Source organism: Cyprinodon variegatus, unplaced genomic scaffold (genome assembly GCF_000732505.1).
Source record: "Cyprinodon variegatus isolate N-32 unplaced genomic scaffold, C_variegatus-1.0 Scaffold709, whole genome shotgun sequence".
Lineage (NCBI taxonomy): Eukaryota > Metazoa > Chordata > Actinopteri > Cyprinodontiformes > Cyprinodontidae > Cyprinodon > Cyprinodon variegatus.
In genome coordinates, this window is record NW_015151162.1 from 247,900 (window position 1) to 266,976 (window position 19,077).

The 19,077-nt window shown below is 37.3% G+C and overlaps 2 protein-coding genes across 4 annotated transcripts; one reads left to right on the forward strand and one right to left on the reverse strand.

The window, feature by feature from the left end:
• Positions 1-2,100: 2,100 nt before the first annotated feature.
• aimp2 (aminoacyl tRNA synthetase complex-interacting multifunctional protein 2) lies at positions 2,101-10,069 on the forward strand. 2 transcript variants are annotated; one of them, XM_015394785.1, is made up of 4 exons: positions 2,101-2,237; positions 3,402-3,620; positions 3,832-4,066; positions 9,295-10,069. In XM_015394785.1, the coding sequence occupies exons 1-4, from the start codon at positions 2,223-2,225 to the stop codon at positions 9,681-9,683; spliced, it is 858 nt and encodes a 285-aa protein (XP_015250271.1). In that variant the 5' UTR covers positions 2,101-2,222; the 3' UTR covers positions 9,684-10,069. The 2 variants fall into 2 exon arrangements, with proteins under 2 accessions (XP_015250271.1, XP_015250270.1); XM_015394784.1 differs by having other exon boundaries at positions 2,117-2,348.
• A 3,515-nt stretch (positions 10,070-13,584) lies between these two features.
• LOC107097588 lies at positions 13,585-17,772 on the reverse strand. 2 transcript variants are annotated; one of them, XM_015394788.1, is made up of 2 exons: positions 17,529-17,772; positions 13,585-17,172 (listed from the first exon to the last, which is right to left on the reverse strand). In XM_015394788.1, the coding sequence occupies exons 1-2, from the start codon at positions 17,616-17,618 to the stop codon at positions 15,460-15,462; spliced, it is 1,803 nt and encodes a 600-aa protein (XP_015250274.1). In that variant the 5' UTR covers positions 17,619-17,772; the 3' UTR covers positions 13,585-15,459. The 2 variants fall into 2 exon arrangements, with proteins under 2 accessions (XP_015250274.1, XP_015250272.1); XM_015394786.1 differs by having other exon boundaries at positions 17,431-17,772.
• Between the last annotated feature and the right edge of the window lie 1,305 nt (positions 17,773-19,077).

Consider the following 19,077-nt stretch of genomic DNA (forward strand, 5'->3'; position numbering starts at 1 on the left):
TCTTTAGCATCTCTGTTTCATCGAAATATGCCACATATTTAATTGGTGTATGTTCTACATTACATTTTTTTCCACAACCTCAAACATTTCATTTATATTTTCCTGCAATTTATAAAGAAGATTGTTATGAAACGTATGATTTGCCTGTAATATCATCACTTTTTCTCTAATGTTCTTTGTCATTACTAATAAAGATTTTTTTTTTGTTATAAACTTTTTCTTTCGTGTCTTAATTACACCTTTCATGCTATACTTCTACTCCTTTTTTTTTTAATATTGATTTACTTTCACTTTTCCCAAATGGAACATGTAATGTTTCATTTCCAAAAACCAACAAATCTGTATATCCATTTTAACCCACTAAATGGAAACAAACTGAGAGATTTCTAATAAAAGTTTTTTTTTTTTGCTCTCAACTCTATTTGTCAGTAAAGCAATTATAAAATTATTTCAATGTCTACTTGATGAAAACCTATAGTGTCAAATTCCATTTCTACAATTATTTGTAGCTATATTGTTTGCTGTTTTTATAAAATTAATGCAATATAAAAAAGGAACAACAAAAATTGAGAAAAAGACTCTAAATCTAAGCAGTATTCAAGTACTTCTTTAAAAGAAACAATTTCATATCTTAAAAATATGCAATAAATAATATGCAACAACTAAAGGCTTAATGGAAACGTTTGTCCAGAATTAAATTTAATTTCTTGCACAGATTACTGCTGTAAGATGTGAATTAAATGTAAAATGTAAATACAACTCTCCAGATACAAAGATTTCTACATCGTATCACATATCTTGCCCTGAGACTAGAAATAACCAAACTAACTAACAAAACAGATTTTTTTTTATTGCTAATACTGAACTCTGACCATCCAAAAGTAAAGTCAGGTCAGTTTTCCATACAACATAAGATAAGAGATTTTAAAATACCCTAATTTTTCTAAACATTATATTTAATGGATATGGGTGGCCAATAATGGGAATAACTGGAGTACATGCAGTGAAACCTCACCTTCACAGTTTATATCTTATTAAACTCATTTCAACAGAAATCCTTATTTTAGCAGAATAAATTAATTTGTTTTTTACTTAATTACCCACTTAAATTGGTAGGTTAGTATTATAATTTCATAAACTTATGGAACTACTATGTTTTAAGCAAAATTTGTTAAATGTTCAAATAATTGTACATAATTATCTGTCGCTGTAAAACCTCAACACTGCTGGGAGGAAAAAACTTAAATAATAGAATGGCGCCCTCTTGTGTTTGTTTTACTGATGTCATGATTCAGCGGTATTAGTTAGTAAAGGTGCTTCGTATTATTCAGGAATAATTTACATCTATAGCAGGCTTCAAAATATTTACGTGGCAAAAAAGAGATTCTTTCTTATATCTTTTTTTTTGTAAACTTTTCTTAGATTTTTTTTTCATACAAGAATTTGCATAGTAACATTTTGTCTGATCACATCATAAATCAGGCAATTGGAACAAACACTATCTGAGCAATTAAGAAGGAATTGATTATTATTATTATTTTACCTCAATTATTTTAATATTTTTTGATTAGGCCTGCTTCTTTTATTGACTATATTGGAATAAGCATTAGCTATTTCACTTAGTTAAGTAGTTTATCTTATGAATCTCAAGTTCTCTTGAAAGTAACATTTCTATGAGAAAAAAACAAAACAAAACATATGAACCAGGGTAAATATTAATTCAATCCAAATTCTTGTTTCACAACCCCACCAAATTCTTTTTTTTTTTTTTTTTAATAGAGAGATATTCGCTTAGAAATGTACATTTAAAATTCATTTGAACAAGAGTGTATTTAAAATAAAATACCGAATTTTACAAAGTATTTTAATAGTAAAACTAATTTAATAAATTATAGCATGTATCATTTAGATTAAAAAATATAAATATTACCTACCACTTTCCATATACATTTGCTACAGTACTGCAAAATTTATTAAGACGTTTTTAATAAATTAAAATATTAAATTAAATTAATTAAATAAATAAATAAAATACGTTTTTAAGAAGTTTTTATTCACCGGACGTGACGTCACATGGGCCTCTATTTCCGGTCTAGCCGTTAGCAGCAGCAGCAGCAGCAGCAGCAGCATTAGCTGCCTGTCAACATCACACCTCTTTAGAGGATATTTGTGTTTTATGTTTTAACTGTTTGTCCTCGGCACTGCTCCGGTTGTCCTCCGCCATGTCCATGTACCAGGTAAAGACCGTCTGTCCGGAAATAAAGATTGATTTGCCCACCTGCATGTACAAGTTACCGAATATCCACACGAGGCAGGAGAACAGCTGCAGCCCGGACCACGCGCTCCAGGTAACCGCTGGTTTAGTTTCAGTCAGGATCTATTGCCTCCTCTGTGACCCCTGGCTGTTACATATTTTTATTTTAGTTCTGTTATGTTCCGATTAATGTTAGCGTTATGCTCAGCAAAGTTAGCTTCCTGATCAGGGGACTGGATGTCATAAACATGTTAAACAACGAATAGCAGAGATTTATTGAAAAATAATATAGAAATGAAATTGTGATTAAAAAGGAGCATGTTATTATCATATGCTTGATCATCCTTTTATATATTTTAAGTCAACTTCATGACTGTTTCATACATAGCCTACATTATATTTAACACAGTAGACAAGGAAAGAGTCACCTGCTGCTAAAAAGTAGCTGATAAAATGAGCAGCCTGTCGTTTCCCAAATTAACTGCAACAAGCAGATATGACACTGATTAAGTTTGTTTAGCTTGATCTCCAAAGTTATGTTTGCTGTGTTCATGATAGATATCAGGGTTTGCATAAATCCATCCTGCCATATTTAAAAGGGAAAGGAAGAATTTATGAAAATATGTTTTTTTTCCTGAGACACTGAGGAAAACGCTTTTTATGAACACAGGAATAGATTGATCAAAATTTGCTTTATTTTTTCCTATAAAATCTTGATTTATTGCACACTCCTATAGACCAGGATTAATGTGCAGCATCTAAAGCTTCCCTTTAATGATGCTTCCTGTGATATACACTTAAAAATAATTATTTTCTAATAGTCCTCAAAACATCATCTGTTTTTTTTTTTTCTTATTTGTAAGCAAATGTTAAGAATAATTTTGTTTTGATTTCTGGAACCATCTTAATTGGTTGTTTGTCCCCTGATGCTGAATATTAATCTGCTCCAAATTTCCTGGGTATAAAGCTTTTTTGAAACTTCACGGTTTTAGGTAAGGTAGTAATAAGTGAATTTTAAACTTTAAGATTTGTTTATCTTTTTCTCCCCCCACAGCTATTCTAGGATGTGGGTGTGCACTTACACTTGGTCTGACTGTCTTTCTCAGTGTCTTCAGTTTTGCATAGTTCCTTTTTTACATCTTTCCAGAATGGGGACGTAGACCCAGCTGTTAAGGCTCTGGAGGCCCGTCAGGATGAGATCTTAAGAAAGCTGTATGAGTTAAAGGCAGCCGTGGAAGGCCTCGCCAAGACCGTGATGACCCCAGACGCAGATCTGGATGTAACGGTTGGCAACACTCTGTCCTCACAAAGCTCCAGTTGTGACATCTTTAAAGGAAGTCCAAACTTAGACACACTTTTGGGGAAGGTAAGGAATTAATGCATGTTTGTCCATGTTGGCATATTTACTGCAATAGCCTCAAATTAATGTAATGACAACATTTTCAGCTAACATAACTGTACCTTTTATTTCATTTTCTCAAGAATTTGTAAAGTCTCTGCCAAGTAGCTTAATCTTTATTATATTGGAAGTAGTGTTGGTATATAACTACACACTAACTTTTTTTTTCTGCAATTAGGACCTGGGTGCTCTACGTGACATTGTCATCAATGCAAACCCTGCGCAGCCACCCCTCACCCTGCTGGTGCTCCATAGCCTGCTGTGCCAGCGCTACCGGGTGCTCTCCACTGTCCATGTCCACTCTTCAGTAAGCAGTGTGCCACCGCAGCTCCTGTCCTGCCTCGGTCCGAAACACGCAGACAGCTATGCACGTCATATGTTCCAGCTGGGCTTCACCCTCATATGGAAGGATGGTAAGGAACCTCTAATACGTGTACATGATGGCAACTTTAACCTAAGTTCTCTTGTTTTTAGCTGGAGATCAGGGCTGCACAATATCAATTGGGTTAATACCGCTTATGATTGCAGATAATTAATCAGTTGAAATGAACCCACGTTTTTTTGAGTCTTAGATTCTCAACCACTGGAAGTAAAGGTCGTCTGGCTTTAAAGTCAGCAAATTTGTCTACAAGGCACATACACTATATAAAATCTTAAGAAATACTGCATCCTTTGGATTCACCATTTTGCAGATGTTATACTTTATTTATTTTAGTTACAATTGTCATTATGTTATGATGCAGGTTTTTCAGACATTGAGGTTTTGTTTTATTCCTCTTTAAGAGCTGTCTAGTGGTGAATGTTCCCAGTTTAACTTTTAAGTTGATCACAATATACATGTTAGAGTAAAACAAAGCAATAATGTTTCTAGAACAAGCAGCAGAGTTAACCAGCTTGGTATCACTTCAAATTTCTTGCATTGATGTATTGGTGTTTTCACTGATTGAAGAAATTTCCCCTCTGGTCAATTGTTCCTGTTAAGGTCTCCTAACAGCTGTAGCCTCTGACTTGTTAGTTTTTTTTTTTGTTTTTTTTATCAACTTCAGTTCTTTTGAACATAAGTTTTTCTCATTGTTACATCTTCATCCAAGTAGCTCCTTGTGTTTTAATCTGCTTTTGTTGACATGCGTTTATACTCCTGAGGCTGTTACAGTCATGCACATATAAAAAAGGCTTTTGGGCTCCGAGCAGAAATTGCGTTTTTCACTCTCCACCATGCTGGCTGTATATTTGTTTGCTATAGTATTCTTTTTATTTCTTGATTCTTATTAGCTGCTTCTGCTCCCGACCTCTAAGTAAACAACCTGCACCAACTCTATTATATTTAGCATGCTAGATATTGGGTCAGGGACTGCAACACTTCAAATCAAGGCTTTATAGCTTCACCTATAATTTGTCGGCAGCTGGTAACACTTGTCCTCTAATGGAATCTTAGAATATTTACATTGCCCTTCTGAAGTATTCTCACTAAACTTTGTAGTTTCTCAGAAGTACAAACTTCATTGTGTTGCATTGTGATCTTATGTCATAGACCAATGCAAGTGTTAAATCATTGTGAGGTGAAGTTGATCAAATTCAGTGAAGCCTAAATTCTTTCTGTTACATTCCATCTATTTGGCAATATTCAGTACATAAATATCAAAGCTAAGAACTCTTAACATAAATCAAAATAATTATCTTTTCATGGAATTGGAATTTCTTATGGGGCTTTCTTTTTAAAAACCCTATTAAAAACACATTAACACCTATGTACCATCTAATGCTGCAGTTACTTATGTCCTATAAGACAAATTTATAATTTTATTTACCTGATTCTGACTGCAGTGCGATGATGGGATGAGTGTCTGAGCTGAAGAAAAAAGCAGTGCAGCTGAAAAGCATCCTGACTAAATTTATTTCCCCAGCATCGTTTACTGCATCTCAGCTCCACTTAACTGGATGTGGAAGTAGAGATGTTTGACTTTAGTGGATGCAGGCATGATCAGATTTCATACTCTGTCATTTTGTTTAGTTTTATTACAGTATATAAAACGGATCCCAAATGTACTAAAGTAAACAACAGATGAAGTTATGCTTGGAACTATTCATAGGTTTGGCACATCTTGTTTAGAAGTGCTTAACATTGTATTCAGAAGGTGTAGAAAATCTAGTAGGTAATCTGTTAATGGTGGACATGCACTGTACGAGTTTTTACCCTTTTCGGGCCGATTCTGCAGTCATGTAAGAATTTTTTGGATCAGGGCGATTTTCAGCCTCATCATGCTTCCTGTGTCGTATGTTATACAGGGGTTAACAAGGGGTGATTAGCCTCTCCATACCACCTCCAGACCAGGAATCATAAGGTTGTAAGAAAATCAATCCAGTTTGTGAGGTGTTCGTGGTCAAATCCTGCTGTTCAAGCAGAGCTGCAAACCGATTTACCAGAACCTCATGCAGGTGCAAACGGGCGTTTTTCTACCAGCGCCATCTCTTTTTTGGACGTACAGTGTGAGCAGGTAGATCGCATCATAACGTCAGGCCGTACAGTGTAAGAACATGCATCATGAGCTGTGAAGTTTTAAACCCTGCTATTTCGTTGTGCAGTTTGCGCTGTAACTGAGTACAATGATTTTAAATATACAGTGTATGCTCATCTTAAAACGTAAAGTAAAAGGAAGAAAATATGATGGCTTTGCTCTCCATACAGAAGGTGTGCTATGAAGTAAGAAGAGGAACAAATTCCCACAGGAAATCTACCTTGTTTTAGTGGGTCAAAGAAGACACCTTCATCCTGAGTCCAGCAGTGTTTACGCATGTCAGACTTGTGCCATTCTTTAAGCAATATGCAAAGGATATAGGTAACCAACCGGTTGTTTCTTTAATAAACATTAATCCACTCTTTTGAATGCTGCTGCCCAGACAGATGGTTGTGCACACACTCCTGCAGATTTTTCTTTGCTGATTTTACGCAGCGAACTGGGCAAGGAAACTAGGAATCAAAAATTTAAGATTTCAAAGATTTAGGGGGGAATTGAAATGTTAGAACCGGTTCTGATCGATTCTCAAAGTCCAGCCTTAATTCTGAGGGATTTAAACCCGCATATATGTTCTGTGAAGACCTCATAGGTCTGATAAAGAACATCAGTGAAAAGCATCGTAAGACTAGAAATGCACCTCGCGAATAAAACTAAGAGATAAAAATTAAAAGAAAGGTTGGTTTTAAAATGGTATCATGGGCTTTGACCATCTAGACCTAACCTACCAAGGCATGAGTGTTCTGCTCACAGGTTGGGCAAGAAGAATACTACACAAAGAGGCAGCTTGGAGGTGTAGGGTATGGAGGAGCTGCAGCCATCTACAGCCTAGATTGGAGAATCTATTGACAGGACAATTAAATATGCCTACTTCTCAGATCTGACCCTTTTTTAAATGGTGTCAAGAAAAAGCCACAGTGCAGTTTTATATCAAACGTTATTCATGCATGGAAGTTTATTTACTTGCTTCTTTATTTTTACACAGTCCATCTACTATGCGTTAAAATTATGGGTGGTATTGGATCTTATGAAAGCATCTAAAGGTTTTAAATATTTTTTTGAAGTCACTCCAATTCTACAATAATGTACAAAGTGTCCTCTAAAAAGTGTTACCATACCACACGTCTCTGCTGAACAGTGCAGGCTTATTACACAGCGACTCTGTTAAATTTGGATGTAATTTCTTCTGAAAGCATGTGGGCAGATTGCTGCACGGCTTGTCCGATATTATTATAAAACCTAATTACCATGCTATTAAACAGGTCAAAGTAATTACAAGAAACAAAAAGACATGAGCTTTGAAGTAGGTGTTCAGCTGCTTTTCAGAGGCGGAGCCGTGTTTGATCGATGGTTGTAATTATCAGGAACAAGGCTACCTGAAAGCAGCAGAATGAGGGAAAAACAGAATATTTAATGTGATTTCACATAGTTTTTATAGCCTGTAATGTTTGGTTAGGTTCAGATTTATGAAACTGCTGTTGGGGTTTTTATTTCAAACTGTTAGAAGCAGAATCTGACTTGATTACTGTGCATTTTACTTACTTAATCTATCCTCAAAAGTACATTTTGTGCAGTACATCAGTTCAGACTACAGTAATTCCTAATTGATATGTTTTAAGTATCATATCACAGCTTATTTTAATGGTTATTGTTGATAAAAACCAAATTTGGTTTCTCAGATAATGGTGGTATTACGGAAGATTTGAAGATTGATGACTTCATTCATCCAGCAGGCAGTTGAGGATGTTTTTCATATAAAGGGTCAAATAGCAAGGGGCATTGTTAAAAAGGCTGAGCTTTGTCTGAGCATTTTAATGAAACACTGAGCGAAAGGAAAAAGTGCGGTTAAAAAAGGTGGGTAGGTTTTGTACAGTGGGGTTCATTAACCCTTTATAGGGAGCTACAGACCTATTGGCTCCATGCTGTGCCCCACTGATGCTGCGAAATCATGGATATGGATTTAAGGGCTGAAACAATTAATTGGATTAACCCTGATAAATCGAATGTTGAAATAATTATCAACTAATTTAGTAATCGATTAATTGTTAACTGGAGTATAGAGACTGTGACCGAGCAACCCACTTAGAGCAGTCATTATACCAAGATTGTAGAAAAAAATATGTAAACATTTTGCATTTAAGCTAAAAGAAAATTGTCTGTCAATATGCTCTGTCCAGAGCTCCTCAAGTGGAAAAGTTTGATTTTCACCATGTTTAATTGCGTAAAAAGTTTGGCTATCCAATTATAAATTACAAAAAATAATTGACAGATTAATGGATTTGCAAAATAATCATTTGCTCCAGCCCTAATAGACTTTCCACTTGATAACCCTTTCAATATGAAAAAATATTTTTTACTGTGTTCATTTAGTATCCAAATTTCCTAAGAAACTGAATTTGGGACTTTAATTAAGTCGACTCTCTTCTTCAGTTATAACTCTTGTATTATATCACTCTGTGAAAGCAGTCTGGTGACGGGCGGCAAAGGTTAGCTGCTCTTTATGGAGAATTTTATTTTGAGAAATATTTTCCAATCTCAACACACTTCCTCCATTCCGCCTTTTTCTAGCAAAGACGCTCAGCTCGTTTGCAGTTATTTCATCTGAACGATTTCAGAGTTGCAGTAAAAGCGTAGTAAAACTATCTTAAAAGTAAATTTTGTTTATAAAGCTACTCAAGTAAATGCAAGGGAGGACAAGGTTAAAAGAAAGCAGAGAGGAGCAGAGAACATGTTAACCAAAATGGAGGGATCTGTGTATTGTTTAAGAAATAAATAAACTTGTCTGTTCGTCATGCCTATCACTGTCACATTTTTAGAGTTCAAATCTACAGCTTGGTCTGAAGACGAGGAAGAAGCACTGAACTCAGTCAGGATCCTGAAGAAATTTTCTACATTAAGCTTTTTTATTAAAGAATCGGTTATGAAATAAATATAACTTTGAAGGTTTTTGTCATATTTTATTTGTTAAAAATGTGCTCTTTGAACTGCTGTCGGAATGTATTTGGCCACCCCTGGTCTACGTTTTTCTCTTCTTTTTTTTAAATTAGTTTATTGATATTAATAAACTTCTTGTTGGTGATCAGATTTATTGAATTGTACTTTTATATTTTTCTCTTGCTTGTTTGCAGTTCCCAAACTGGAAATGAAGTTCAGCGTCCGTAACATGTGTCCCATTGAGGGTGAGGCCAACGTGGCACGCTTCCTCTTCAAGCTGCTTGCACCCTATCCCAGTGACCCTGTTCTGGCCACGTTGGTGGACGGCTGGGTGGACACTGCTTTCTTCCAGCTGGCAGACGGCAGCACTAAAGAGAGAGCTGCTGTCCTGCGGGCCCTCAACTCCGCTCTGGGTCGTGGCCCCTGGCTGTCGGGACCAGAGTTCTCCCTGGCTGACATCGCTTGCTACTGCTGTGTGATGCAGACAGGCTCCGCGTCCTCGGCTGCTACTAACGTTCAACGCTGGATCAAGTCCTGCGAGAACCTAGTTCACTTTGGCCCTGCTAAGGTCCTCCTAAAGTGACCAGGACTGTCAGATGCAGGGTGACAGACGGGGCATTAGGATAAAAAAATGATCTCAGCTATGTCTTGAACTCCTTCTAATTCTTCCCCACCTTATTGTAGTTTAACTCTGTACTGACAGACAAAAGTATTTATTTCTGCCATGCTGCTTTTATGAAATAGGGGGGAAAGAAAAAGAGGATTACATAGACGTGTGCTTGGTGACGGATTACTGGGAATTTACTAAGGGAAGTTATAGGAAAAAACACAGAATAAACCATGTTAACCCTTCAACTTTGTGCCTAACATGATCTAGTTCTATGTGTGGTATGGGGTGGTACGGGTCTTTTCACAAGTAATACTTTATACCATCAGTTTTTTCTTAAAACATTAAAAGGTTTAAACTTGGATTTGTATTGTTTTATTAATATATGTCTATAAAAACTGTGCTAAATGTTGACAATTTTATCCACTTTATGATCCTGTTCCGCTGAAAAACAATCAGTGAGTGAAGTAAAAGGTAAGGAAACACTAAACAGTGACCCACTAGCCTCTCTAATGTATTTTCAGTTAGATTTTCTTAAACATTTGTTAAACTTTCGTAATTCAGTAAATTCCTATAAGCGGTCTTCTGTACACTACTTTAGGGGCCTTTTCTTGCAGGGATGGGTGCATTAGCGTAGCCTGGGTGCCAGTCCGAACTTAGTCCCGCCCACAAGGTTTGAGTTTGGGGAAGTTCTGACTAGAATTGAGTCGGACTACATCAGGCTAGCATTAGCGTGGTGTAGAGCTAGTTCAGGTATGTTTGCTGGTCAATCAGACTCAGCATTAAACTATATGTGGGCTTTTTTAGCTTGATTGACAGGTGGCAAGGGCTGCTGAAAAAGCTTTTTAGAAGGAAGCATGAAGTGTTCATAAATTAAAGGGTTAGGGTCACTGTGGAAACTTTCCATTTGTCAATTCTTTGTGAGTCTAATCTTCCCGTAAGGCTGTGGTACAAGGATTCCCTAAAATAAATGCAGTTTAAATGCAAAGTATACTCTAAGGAAATCTATTTGGACCACTGAACCCCGTTCTAGTCTTCTTTAGAGCAGGTTGAAATATTTCCTGTTTGTGTTTTGGGATTTGCTTAACTCAATGATTCGAACGGTGGTAACTTCTGTCCTGTAAAAGCCTGAAATGTTTCCAGATTTGGCCACAGCCCATGCTCTTTCAATCAACTTTAAATTATTCTGCTTGGATATTGCATAATAGCCAACATCTTTGTTGGGGACCTTGGCTTATCCTCTTAGTGAAAAATGTTAAATGACTCCAATAGAATAGTCTAAACATATGTTATGACTTAGGGACATAAATACTGCACTTAATTTAAGATCTAGTGATGTAGAGAGGGATGAATTCTGTGCATGGCGATTTTGAAAAAGAGCAGGGTTTAATAATTCAGGCTAAAATAAAATCCAGTCAGAAAACGATGGTTCATTATTATTAGTTGAATTTCATTAATGATGCTTAAAAATGTTGAATGCAAAAGCTAAACAAAAAACTAAATCGGTGACGTTAAACAGTTTATATTTGTTACCTTGAACGGTAACAGAAACTTCCAGCTCAAAAACATAAAACTTACAATTTTTTTAGAACAAGGAAAAACTTAATTTTTTTTTCTAACCCTGTGGACCAAGATTTATTTTCTTAAGCATTAAACCTGTGGTGTAGAAAATTTTATTTTTCGCCACAAGTTCTCTTCTGTTTGCTTCTTATCTGATGTGTGCAGTCAAATCCCAACTCTGTTAGCCGTGAAGTTTCTCGGCAGGCCACAGCTAGGTCTGTATAATCCTCTGTGGTTGCTATAGGCAAACTGTCAAAAACCTCTTCAGAATTTGCATACCTTAACATTCATACACACAGTAATGCTGAAAGAATCAACCTTATCCTATGATTTCTCATTCTCTCTGTGGAATGGGTTGGCATTCTCCCCAGAGTTGTGTTTCTGACAGTTTCCTTCTGTGCCCGGCCTGCGCTCAATTCGGTTTGTATTCTCTGACAGGCTCCCGTTGGTCTCCAGGCAGCTGTCTGACAAGACGAAAGCTCTTAGCTGACATCTGGGCGTGTGGCTTAGAATACGCTTGAGACTCTGCAGCAGTGGAGTTTTTTTTGCTGTTGGGTGTTTAAATATCTTATGAATTGAGACACCTATTTTATCATCATGTGCTATTAATGGATTTACAGGAATGACCATATAAGCACCATGACCACAATAGTCATTAAGTTTCAGCTTTATGTATTACATGTTTTATGCCTGTAAATAAATTTAACTAGCATGAGACATTTAAAGTCAAATACATCACTACAAGTATATTTAAGGTCTCTCAACCAGAATCTTTCAGAAATTCAAAATGTTCTTGGGGGATTTTGACTGAACATGTGATCAGTCTTGGAAAAACTGATGAAGTAAATTTATAAAGGGGACGTTTCTGTAGGCAAATGTGGCCTCGACCCTCAATTCAATACTCATGCTTGTCTGAGTTGCTATTGGATACCGTTTTAATGTTTGGCTATTGTGCACATACAGTTGGTAGCACAACATGATGCTGCCAAAGCAGTTCAACTTTAAGTTTCTCCGACAGCCTTTTTAAACCAAAGCCTCGGGTTCCTAAACAGTTTTTCTATGGAACACAAATATTTTGTCTACAAATTTTTCATTTTTAAAATGCTAAACCAAAATTCCCTGTAAATTTATATATATTTCTACAATAGGACGCCTTTAGATACAAAACCCACAACAGAGAACATGAGGACCAAAAAGAAAATAGGGCACAAGATAGGGATGGAAAGAGAGAATTAAAGAAATAAAGGGTAGAAGAAAAGCACAAAGGAAAAGTAAGGAAATAAGGAGGCAAGGATGAAGGAGAATTTATCATTTAAAAGGAGGAGGATGGGGGAAAAAAAGTTTAATAAGGAGTGATAGTAGAAAAGGACAAAACAGGATACAAGGGAGTAGGACAAGATGATAGGAAGAAGAAAGCATCTAAACAAATGAATAATGGACAGTAAGACAAAGGAAGGAATGACAACAAAAAGACACCAACAAAGGAGGTAGAAGATACGGAGCGAGGTCCTCACTTCCTTCCTTGAGTCCCATCTCAAAAGAGATGGGACTCAAGGAAGGAAGTGAAGACTTGATGGATAAAAGACAGATGTTGCGACATAGAATGTAGACTAATGGACAGGGAGTATGAAAAATGCAAATATAGTTTATTCTTCTCAATTAGAAATCTGGGAAATCTCTGTCAAGAATAGAGCTCAAATATCCCATCAGAACATTATTATCTGGCGATTAACTTATATTGCACCAGCTATAAATGGGGGTGTATGTACAATCCGTCATGGATATAATTATTAAACCACCTCCCATGTGTTCTTTCTGCCTGTTTTTGTCACATGACACTCACAGTAATTATTAGTTGATTTTATAACCTTTTTTGATAACAAAAGGTGCACAAAGACATACTAATATTTTATTCACTTTTTTTTTTATTATAGATGATATAAAACACACAGGAAATATGCATTTTAACTGAACAGCTTTAGAAAAAAGTAACATAACCAAAATTGTTATGTATTTTCATCTTTTTAAGGCTATTCTAAATGAGCAAAAATGACACAAATACAGATGCTTTTTGTTTTCATTCGTACTGAATGTAATGATTGTCAATCCAAATGTTCTCATTAAGCCATTAAGGAGGAGCAGAAGTGGACGATAATGTGGGTAATTTTAGCACTTAATGTTTCAGCTTATCTAACACTTTTATTTTAATAGTTTTCAAACTTCTTCACAATAAACCTACGTGTTTACTACAGTTTGTATTCACCCCTGTGAGTAATTCACTGATTTTTTTTAATGTCAAAAAACACACCTACCTCCCTCGGGTTATAAACATAAAATAAAAAACAACAAATTAAAGCACTATTGTAGAATAGTAAAATATCATTTAATGTTGGAATAGAACACAAAACAACATCTGTTAATATTTATGATGGAGTTTAAGCCTATTTCAATTCTCATCCTGCAGGTGCAGGTGAGTCTGCAAGATGTTGATCTGATATGAAAGTAGAAAAGCACTCAGAGAATGCAGGCCTCCACCATCAGCACATTTAGACCCATATTGTGATTTTAGCTTAAACTCGTACATGTTCTGGATCATTGCCAAAGTTTAATGAACTGTCCCTTGGCATGAGGCGCACCTTTGGTAAACATTTCTTTACATGTTCAAGTCCTTCTGCTAACAAACCAATATGCATCTGCATGGCTGCCCTAACAGAGGCACGAGGTGAGTCTGCAGCCTCTGGTGTCTGTTGTGCTTTTACCTTTATTTTCACCTTATTCTTTGGCTCCCCTGTCTTTTGATTTTTTTTATTTTGTCTTCATACTTTAAGACTTTTTTATTCTGATGCTTAAGCTGTCAGTAGTCTCGCTACTGCCATCTACTGTGGAAGAATATTGCCAAACCTTGAGTCCAGGTTTGATGGATCCACAGACAGAGGTGTCAAAAGTGTTAATGTTTATTACTCAAGAAAAAGTATAAATCTTTCTATTTAAAAACACTTTTGTAGAAGTGAGAGTATCAACTTAACCTTTTTACTCAAGTAAAAGTGTGAAAGTACCATTTTAATAGTACTTAAAGTATAAAAGTAATGCAGGATAAATGATAAGGAAAGCTGCTTTGAACCTTAGACTGGCTACTGTACCACCCTATTAAAGATTTTCCTACAATTCTGGATGGTGACTTCCTTAAACTTAATTTTCTTAGTTTTATAACTAATGGTAAAAGTGTCAAATTTAACTTTGCATCCTCTTGAAAACGTATTTATTTTGGTATGTGGTGAACAAGTTGGCGCAGAACCGAGTCCAACCACAACAAAATTAATTGTCTGGATTAAACAAATTATTTTGATGGTTTTTATTTTTCTTTAAATACAAACAGGCCACAAGAACAATTGGCTTAAATGAAACAAAACTAATGAGTTTGTTTTTAAAGTGTAAGGAGTAGAAAGTAGAGATGATTGCAAAAAAAATGTAATGAGTAGAATAAAAAAAAAAAAAAATGACTGCAGTAAAGTGAAGATAGCTGAAATTTCTACTTAAGGTAACAAAGTATTTGTACTTTACATGACACCTCTGCCCACAGACTGCACATTTAACCATTTTTCTCATAACGAGAGTAGTTAAAAGACCACGCCTGATTAGCACAAATGTTTTCTTCATCTAGAGTATTTTTTTCCCTCTCTTCTTCACTTCCTAGCAGGCTGTTGCTCATTTAAAAAAATGAATTTAAAATGAATTCAAATCTAACTGTATTAGTTTTTCTACTTTGTAATTATTTGAGGAAATATGCCCCCTTTCTTTTTATTGTCACTTGAGTATAGCCTGGTATTGTACAAGTACTAAAGACATTTTACCTTATGCAAAAAAATAAAATAAAAGTTTGAACAGCCAAATCAGTTTTATTCTCAAATTTGAACAGACATTCAGCCTCAACATCCAACATGTGAACTTAGGGGAGGGATGGCAAAAAAATGAAAGAGAAATTTGACTTTTATTTGTTCCCTAACTGTTGGAACCAATGGTGTTATGATGATCGTTGGTCTCTTTTATGCTTGATATATAAAAACAGGAAGAAATGGAAACATGTAAAAATACATCTGGCTTAAAGTGCCTTATATAAGATATTCATAATATTTAACGATGACTTAGCGTATTAGGGTTTAACTGTATGACTTGAAAGGCTGTGGGGAAAAAGTCATTCTGTTATCAAAGGACAGATGTTACTGTTGTATCGTAAAAGCTGGATGCGTTCAAAGTAGTCATCCGTAAGAAAGTTTCTTTGTGAGGTCATGAGGTTGCTCTTCTGGCTGAAGAGGCGCTGGACGGGGGCCGTCGAAGGCAGAGGGGTGTTGTATTTAAGAAAAAGTTGCTTTACTCTGGGGAATTCCTGCAGACACTCGAGGCTCTTCCCTGTTCCCTCAACATACTTGCGGATCTCTTCCTTCACTCCTCGCTGCTGGATTTGGGTGGAGGTCTTGGGAGACCCGTAGCTGAAGAAGTCGTCCTCCGATTCTATGGTGGATGGGTTGTGGCTGGTGTTGGTTTCGTCTACGTTGCATGGGTCCACCTCCGAAGCCTCGGTGGTGAGAAGGGAGCACATCTCATCCTTCTCTGAGGCCGGCATCCACCACAGACGGAACTGAGGGGTCGTTGCCGTGGCGATCCTTGCCTCTGTGCTGGAGAAAACTTCCTGAAATCGAACATCGATCGCCATGACGATGCTGTTGATGACTTCGCTGAAGTAGTTGGCCGCTTCCTTCTGCTCGTTCAGCTTGTTCTTCAAGCTCAAGACGGTTGGGATGACGAGACCAAGGTAACATTTCTGCTCAGCCTGGAAAAGTTCGAGGGCAAACGCAAGAGGGTGGAAAACGGTTACGTATTCTTTCAGGAAAGCCGATTCCTCCGGCTGCAGGCGTGGGACCTCCAGACGGGCACAGAGCTCCGTCAGCTCCCGCTCACTGAGAGAGATGATCTTCTGCACGGCGCAGTACTCCACGTTCCAACGAATAACAGCCGGGACGACCAGCGCCATCTTTCCAATTTCCTCGGCTACATTCATCCCGACCTGAAGGTGGTGGCATTTGCTCCATATTGAGAACACCTTGGTCATTGAGCTGTAATGCAGCTGACACATGGGCCCCTGTGAGATGGCCTGCCAAAAGTCCTCAGCGACTATCTGCTCCAAGATGTGTGATGCACAGCGCTGCACAGGGGGTAAGAACAACAGCATGTCCTGCTCTGGCTCACCCTCAAGTATGGAGCCCACATTCTCAAAGACCCCAAAATCATCGTCCCTCTCCTGACTGTCCCCAACAAACTCTTTGAAGACGCTGACAAAAGGGCTGGCGTTGTCTGTGACCGTGGTCTGGACTTTACTTTCTATGTTGTAAGATACATGGGTGTCGTGTATCCGCCCAGCGAGGGAGTCATACGTGATTATATCCTGCAACCGTGGGAACCCCAGGGCAGCGGACTTCCTTTCCAGAGTCACTGCGTCGATCCAGTGGCACGTCATGCCAAAGAAGCTCCTGTCGTTAGCTGTCCAGATGTCCGCCGTGGTGCATACATACTGGACGCCTCTGAGCTTGGCAAGCAGGTCCTCTCGCATTCTGGAAAGGCCATAGTCCACTCTAGCGAACAGGCTCACCCTGTCCATGACCTTTAGCCCCTCTGTCAAACCGCTGATCAGTTTCTGAAAACCAGGCTGGTCCAGCACATAGAAAGACTGACAATCCTCCACAATAAAGCTGAAGATGAGGTCATCGATCTTGGACTGCGTCAGACATTTTGAGATGATCTCCGCTTTGAGTTTTTTAAGCTGACAGTGTCTGCTTTCCTCACCGTTGTACTCCTCCTTTATCCTTCCTCTCTTTGCATCCGGCCTTGCCTCACAGCCCAGGTGTGTTCTCTGTGGGAAAAGATGAAAAATTTTTATATGTTTTCAGGGTGGCTGTTTTCTAACTTTGTGCAACTTAGAAAAAAAAAACTGCAAAGATGATATAATTCTTCAACAAAGCCACTTATTTCCTTAGAGGAGTCTGCGGCGCCATGATTGGATCATGTGTAATGTCATCAGGGGAGCTGTTCATTCATTGACTCGATATTTAAACATTAACACAAACTGAACTGCAGGTCTTCCCATTCCCACTGCTTCACTCTGACTTACGTCTAAATGCTTCTTTAGATTTGACGTGGAGGTTTTCGACGTGGACAGCAGATTAACCCTCGGCAGGCACAGATTACATTGGACGATTATATTTTTACCCTGATCAGCCTTGTACGTGAAATGGTGGCGATAACGCCAGCTGGTAATGGCCGATTTAGTTTCCCCGCAGGTCTCTTGCTGAAACCCATCCATTTCACACGCAACTTCTGCCAAAAACCACGAGCTAAAATACAATAAAAGTATCGTAATCCGATTTAGTAATCTTGATTACACGTAAAGTAACGCTGGCCGCGGAGAAATCCTCATGAAAAAGGGGCAGGCCTTTGTCTCCATGTTGCCAAGGAAATCTTCTAGGAGAGGACGGCTACGTCATCTTTCTGTTCATACCGGAAGCTCCTGCAGATTGCTGTTTAATACGCATGCGCATTAAACATCTCCGGCGATTTATTTGACATCATTGTCAATGCCTTTAATTTAAAAGAGGCCTTTTTTTTTTCCTGTTTCATGTTAGAGCGACATGACGCCACCATTGGGTGGTAGAAGGTAAAACGTTACAAATTTTGCAATTACAGAAATAAGAAAATAAATAATTATTTGATTTCAGACTAATTTGGTAATCAGTTCGGAATGAAAATAAGGATACACTTGGATAAATTCTGATAAATTAAATGATTTTTGGGGGATTTTGGCAATTAGATTACAAAGGATAAAATAATAATTAAACAAACACGTTTTAAAACAAAATTAGAAGGGGAAAATAGATGTTTAATTTGCTGATTGGCGAATGGACAGACAGACCGTACAAAAACTGACTGTACTTGTACAAAAAAAAATAATATTAGAACTGTAAATATACAGTCATATGGTTATATTACTAGTTTTAAAAATGTATTTATTACTGTTTTTCAAGGCTGCACAAAAATTTAAATTGTCTAGGGCTGTTTTCAACGAAATTTCTCTTTGTTTACATTTGTTAATACAGAATGAGAAAATAAATCCATCTAAGTCTATGTTAAACTATTTATAATATTGGTCTACATATAATGCTAATGTAAATATGAGACAAAGTTGATACTCTCCCATCTTCCTCTAAATTCTAACTCTGGGACCTTGATTTACAAATAAAAAGCCAATGTTATTTCATATTTTTTTTTAAAAAGTACTTTGTACCACTGAGCAGCTCTTCAGCTCTTTTTTTTTTTTTTTTTTCTTTTTTTCTGCCCTTAGCCTAGGTAAGGTTCTTCTGATGCTGGATCTGGGTCATGAAAGGATTCATCTTTGAATAATGCATGAACCCCCTCTATTTAGTAACCTGACTCCGCCAGATGGATTTGCTCTGCATATCCATCTGGAAACCTTCCGTTGAAGTAATTTTGGGAAGGGGCGAAAATACTGGTAAGCTGATTGGCCTATGTTGGTGATAGACGGGAATAATAAACCAATCAGATCAACGAAGTATATGACGTAGTAACAGAGAGATGACAAAAACACAACCACAAGCCAGGCTACTCTTGCCGAAACCAGTCGGGAGAAGAGCAAAAACATATTTTCCTCTGAGAAAAGCCTCCAGAGCAGTGTTCTGCTCTTCTTTCAGTGAGGAAATACTCTATAATTCGGATAAAACTTGCTCGATAGCCACGCTAACGC

Coding starts and splice junctions, on each gene's coding strand:
- aimp2 (XM_015394784.1), top strand. CDS start 2,223: ATGTCCATGTACCAGGTAAAGACCGTCTGTCCGGAAATAAAGATTGAT. Junction 2,349..3,401: donor GCCCGGACCACGCGCTCCAG/GTAACCGCTGGT, acceptor ACATCTTTCCAG/AATGGGGACGTAGACCCAGC. Junction 3,621..3,831: donor TAGACACACTTTTGGGGAAG/GTAAGGAATTAA, acceptor TTCTGCAATTAG/GACCTGGGTGCTCTACGTGA.
- LOC107097588 (XM_015394786.1), bottom strand. CDS start 17,622: ATGGATGGGTTTCAGCAAGAGACCTGCGGGGAAACTAAATCGGCCATT. Junction 17,173..17,430: donor ATCTAAAGAAGCATTTAGAC/GTAAGTCAGAGT, acceptor CTTTTCCCACAG/AGAACACACCTGGGCTGTGA.